Raw genomic sequence first — 5,397 nt, 5'->3', positions numbered from 1 at the left:
CCTCAACTCCCTCTCTTCCCCCTTTTTGCCCACCCTCCTCCTTTCTATATATCCCTCCCTCTATCCTCCCTTTACTTTTCTCCCCTCCCCTGCTCTCTGAAATCTTAGGACAGTCTGCATGCACTCAACTCCAGCACAGATCTGTTTCAGCAGGGTAGAGTAAAGAGCACAGCCAGACAGTGAAAAAAAAGGGTTCAAATGAAGGGAGAAAAGTTCAGATAGACAACACAAGCGGGCTAGAGAAAGCCACAGCTGAGAGAAACTTTCAAAAAGCGGGGAGATAAAAGTGTGGAGAAAAAGGCGGTGTGAGAAACAGGCGGAGAGTGGAGACATATATTCACATTTCTAAGAAGAATGGGCTCCCTGGTGAGCAGTACTGCTGCTCTTCTCTTCACCTCCCTGCTGGCTCTGCTCTGTGGACTTTCCTCGGTCCTGGGTCAAGATCTGAGAGAGAGGGATGCACTTTGCAATGAGGATGGCTGCTTTGTGGTGTACTTCCAACGCAAAACCTTCTTGGACTCATGGAGGGCTTGCAAGGAGAAAGGTGGCAACCTAGCTACCATTAAACGCAGGCAGGATGCCACTACTATTGCCACTCTCTTCTCCACTTTGGACTTGCGCCACTCACGCACCAGCATCCAAGTATGGATTGGCCTGCTGCGGCAGCCTCGTCAGTGTACCACTACGCGCCCACTGCGGGGTTTCTCTTGGACTACTGGTGACCAGGACACAGATTATACCAACTGGCTGAAAGAGGACTCCCATAGTACGTGCACAGTGCCACGCTGCGTGGTCACGGGCTACAACACTCAGGACCCGAGTGATAACTTCAAATGGCTGGATGGTGCCTGCTCAATCCCTGTAGATGGGTATCTTTGTCATTATGCCTACAAAGGAATGTGTCCTGCCTTGTGGAGTGAGGGGACAGGCAATGCCCTCTACACCACACCATTTAACCTTTTAAGCACTTTGTTAACTCATTTACCCTTTGGATCTGTTGCTACCGTGCCTTGCCCCGCAGGCACCAAGGAGGAACAGTCCGTTTTATGTATGCTGAAGGAAGACGGCACAGTTGGGTGGTCAAGAGACTCCCCCCTCTGCTCTGATCCCCCTGTATCACACAACTGGTGTGAGAAGGATAATGGCGGTTGTGAGCATATCTGCAGGCCAGCCGGTGCTCACTTCTACTGTGAGTGTGAGGATGGGTATCAACTGAGCGACGATGGGCAGAGCTGTGAGTTGTCAGAGTTGTCAGATGTTTGTCAAGGAGCCCCCTGTGAGTTTGAGTGCTTGCCCCTCCCAGATGGGTACCGTTGTGCCTGCCCTGAAGGATACATGCTTGCACCAGATGAACGTGGCTGTCTGGATGTAGATGAGTGCCTTCAGAGTCCTTGTGATCAGCTTTGTGTGAATTCTCCAGGATCATTTGAATGTCAGTGTTGGAAGGGTTACTTTTTGGAAGATGATGGTGGGTGTGAGGATATAGATGAGTGTATAAATGACCCGTGTGAACACGCCTGTGAAAACACTCAAGGCTCTCATATCTGTCACTGCCATCTGGGATTTTCCCCAGTGCCTGAGGACCCCAGCCGATGCCAAGACACTGACGAGTGCCAGATCCCCGGGACATGCGAGCAGATGTGTGTGAATTATGTTGGTGGATTTGAGTGCTACTGCAGGGTAGGCTATGAACTCATGAATGATCATTTCTCATGTGGCAAGAGAGGAGAAGGGGAGGACCAGTCTGCTGTCACCCCTTCTTTTCCTTGGGCGACCCACCAGCCTGGACCTGTATGGCAGCCTGTGGACTATGACTGGAACCTGCAGGAGAGCCGCACTGACTGGCCTCCAGAGGAGGAGCAATCTTTGGACTGGCTTACTGACCCACCTAGAGTTTTGGATTCTGATGTCATTTGGGTCACCAGTGCCCCTCAAGAGGAACTGCTCTTTGATTTAGTATTGGACCCTCCAACACAGGAGACTGAGGAAGATATGGAAGATGTAGACACTGGAGGTGCTGACTGGTCGGACTGGGGACAGAGATCTCAATCAGACTTGGAAGTTTTGCCAACCACCATCTACACCACACCTCCACCCACCACCAGCTTGCCAAGCACTACCTCAGACTGGTACGAAGATGATGAGGACATTGAGGAGGAGACCACCACAGCTCTCCCCTTCCTTTCCACCTCGACAATCTCTGAGGGTGCTTGGAATTGGTGGGCGGGACTCACCACTTCCAGCCAGAAACCAGGAAATCCTAGGGATTCACTCATGGACCACAACATGCCGACAGATTCCAGCTACCACAATGAGGCAGAAGAAGAACAGCAACTCCTTTGGGAAAAATCTCAGTTCCCAGAGGAGAATTTAGGGGTGGAGGAAAAGGACAATGTGGAGATCACACACCAAGACCCAGATGTTCCCACCCTGCTTCCTCCTTCTCAGCCACCCCCAAGCAAGGGTGGAGAAAGCAATGATGATCTGGATTTGGTCCAGGGGGACAGGGCGCAGAAGCAGAGCAGCACCTGGCTCCTGGTGGGCCTCCTAGTGCCTATCTGTATCTTCATCGTAGTGATGGTGGCGCTGGGCATCGTCTACTGCACCCGCTGTGCTGTTCACTCACGCAACAAGAATGCCACCGACTGCTACCACTGGATCTCTGGGGCTCATGATAAACAGGGGGCTCCTAACCCCTCAGCAGGGGTCAAGACCCATGTTTAAAACAGAGAAGAGAGAAACTGACATGAACATAAACATACTGTGCTTCAGAGGTTAGCAGGAGTGAATGATGGATCTGGTAAGGGACAAATGTTTCACCCTCTCTGACTTTGGAACTGACTTTGCCAACTCTTTGAATTCCTTTGGATATTACTTTTAAATACCAATTAATAGATGTGGGAAGTGACACTGATAACCACTGACCTTTTTCTTGGATGGGGTTGCTATGTGATGCTTTGATATTTCATACACTGACCACACAAGATCTGATCGCTCTGTGATTGCACTAGGGTACATAATAATTATAAAAAATTAGTGTCTTTGTAAGTAATGTCAAAAAATCTTCCAGTATCATAGAATAATGTGTGTAGTCATTTATTCATTTCAACATTTCACAGCTGGAGCCAGATCCTGCAAAGAGCCTTGGAAATCATTGATGACACCTTTCTGCCTTTTTATCGAAGTAGCATAACTTTTAAAAGAGGTTTCTTCGATGCAAAATCCTCAGGCTCTTGTTAATGTCACTAGCATATCACTGTAGATAACTGTTACTGTCAACGGTGTTAAAGGGATTTAAATGCATTCTCAGCTCATATCAGCAGTGGGTTAAAGGAGACTGCAGGCAATTATCCCTTTAAGAGTGAAGATATTCTGCAGTAACATGCTGGGAAAGCAGTCATTTGAAAATTACTGTGTTGAATAGTTAATAAGAGACCAAAACATTATTTGTATATAGTGGTACTTTTGTATTTATGTATGTTTCGTACTTGTCTCCAGCCATTTTTTAAAAAAAAGAAAATGTAACATTTGTAATAATACAATGATGTTTGTTCTTTTATGGACCCCATAAACCTGGTGATATGCAGAGGAATGTCTGTCTGCACATGGGAATGCTTTTCCCCACTCATATTCAGTTTAAGAGCACTTCAACTTTCCTTGACTTTTTAAAAAAAGAGGTTAAAGTGCAGATGTTGCGATGTGCAGGGAATGTTGTAGGGCTGGTGGTTGACATTAGCTTTGGCCTTGTTCGTGACATTGCCATCAGTCACCCATCATACCCTAATTCATTAGTACACCCCTGAAGGTTTTGTTTTTGACCAGCCCTGAGATGTTTTATGGCCATGTTGGATCACATCCAACTGTGCGATACTGTAGCCAGTGTGACACCTTGCAGTTGCAACTTCAGATTTTTAAAAATTTAACAAGACAATCAAAGATTTCAGATCCGAGATTCTAAAAGACAGACCTTGACTTTTTTGGAGAAATGTTTGTTGGATAATAGTGTATGAATTCTACAGACCAAAGAAAAGGCAAGCAAAAAATGTAAGGCATTTATAAGTTAAGCCACCTTTAATTTAAAGGAACTCTGTGCAACATTCAGACAATTAATATAGCAGCATTCACTATTTGCTATGCAAAGATATAAGGGAGCAATGGCGTACTGAGCAGAGAATGAGGTCAGGCTCCCTCTGTGTTTGTTGTAATCTGAGCTTCTCTTTTTTTGTTTTAGTAGATTATCCAGAGGACCTTTAATTAACATTCAGAACCTAAATTTAGCAGCAAACCACGACATGCTAGAGAAAGTGGAGTACTGACATCCTGAGCATGAAATCATACTACTTTTGTGTGTATGTGGTAATCTGAGCTTCTCTGTTTGTTGTTGTAGCAGATGGTCCAGCTGTGCGTGCATGTTGGTGTATGCGAGACCTTGTATGTATAGCCTAGCTAGGTATTCGCTGCTGCTTGCACTGCACTCATATGGAAGTTACCCCTTTTATTGCAACTCTGTTGTAGCAGAGGTGTCGTGCCCACCCACCATTGTTAGCCATTAGCACCTTTAGCTAGCAGCCACCTCCATGTTGAGAGCCATGTGCAGACAATCTCTGAGTCATAGATTCACTCTGAATATCATATTGAGTTCCTTTATTGGATATATGGCTATTTAATGCCTGGAGAAAACAAAGTGCCTTTCATGAGTTGTCCATGAAATTTGTCTTTATTTTTTGATAGACTGTGAAATATATGAAATATCAGATGTCTTTTTTTCTGTTATTTGTTAAGTAATTGTGAATTAAAAACTGATGATAAGGGTTGAGAGTGAATGTTTATTACTGATATTGGTAATAATAGTTTGTAGGGGTAGGGGAAAAATTGATTCAGCATAGTATTGGGATATGTTTGTGTGACCATATTGTGTAATTGTTTGGTAAAATAGATGATTGTTATTACAAACACAGATTATTCCTTTGGTAGCTTTCTAAAAAAAATAATAGTTTATTTTTCAGACCATTAGATACAATTTGTTGCATTAAAATTAAAGTGAGATGAACAGACCAAAAACTTTATCTTCTTAGATAAAACAGATGTTGCCAAAATTTTCCTTTGGGGACATCTTAGCAGTTGCATAAAGGAAATAAATTGCAATTTTTTGCAATATACATTATTGCAATACTAAGCATAACGCAACATGTTTACCATTTTAATATCATGACTTAAATATTGTGATAATATTGTATTGAGGGGCCTCTTATGATTCCTAATGGTAGTAGTTTGACAATACAATTTCTACTACCCTTGCTACCTTTTACAGGGGCTTTTTTTAATGGCATCTCATTGTGTTCATCAGGAAGTGAAATGTGATCAGTTGTCATAGAGGAATTATCACATGACCTGAAC

At 44.1% G+C, this 5,397-nt stretch overlaps 1 protein-coding gene across 1 annotated transcript; it reads left to right on the top strand.

Moving 5' to 3' along the window:
* The first annotated feature begins 97 nt into the window (after positions 1–97).
* Positions 98–4,000, top strand: LOC121963148 (endosialin-like). Its single transcript, XM_042513475.1, has one exon. The coding sequence runs from the start codon at positions 355–357 to the stop codon at positions 2,722–2,724; it is 2,370 nt and encodes a 789-aa protein (XP_042369409.1). The 5' UTR covers positions 98–354; the 3' UTR covers positions 2,725–4,000.
* The last annotated feature ends 1,397 nt before the right edge of the window (positions 4,001–5,397 follow it).

The sequence above is a fragment of the Plectropomus leopardus genome, unplaced genomic scaffold, assembly GCF_008729295.1.
Source record: "Plectropomus leopardus isolate mb unplaced genomic scaffold, YSFRI_Pleo_2.0 unplaced_scaffold10063, whole genome shotgun sequence".
Taxonomy (NCBI): domain Eukaryota; kingdom Metazoa; phylum Chordata; class Actinopteri; order Perciformes; family Serranidae; genus Plectropomus; species Plectropomus leopardus.
This window is presented reverse-complemented; position numbering and strand designations above follow the sequence as displayed.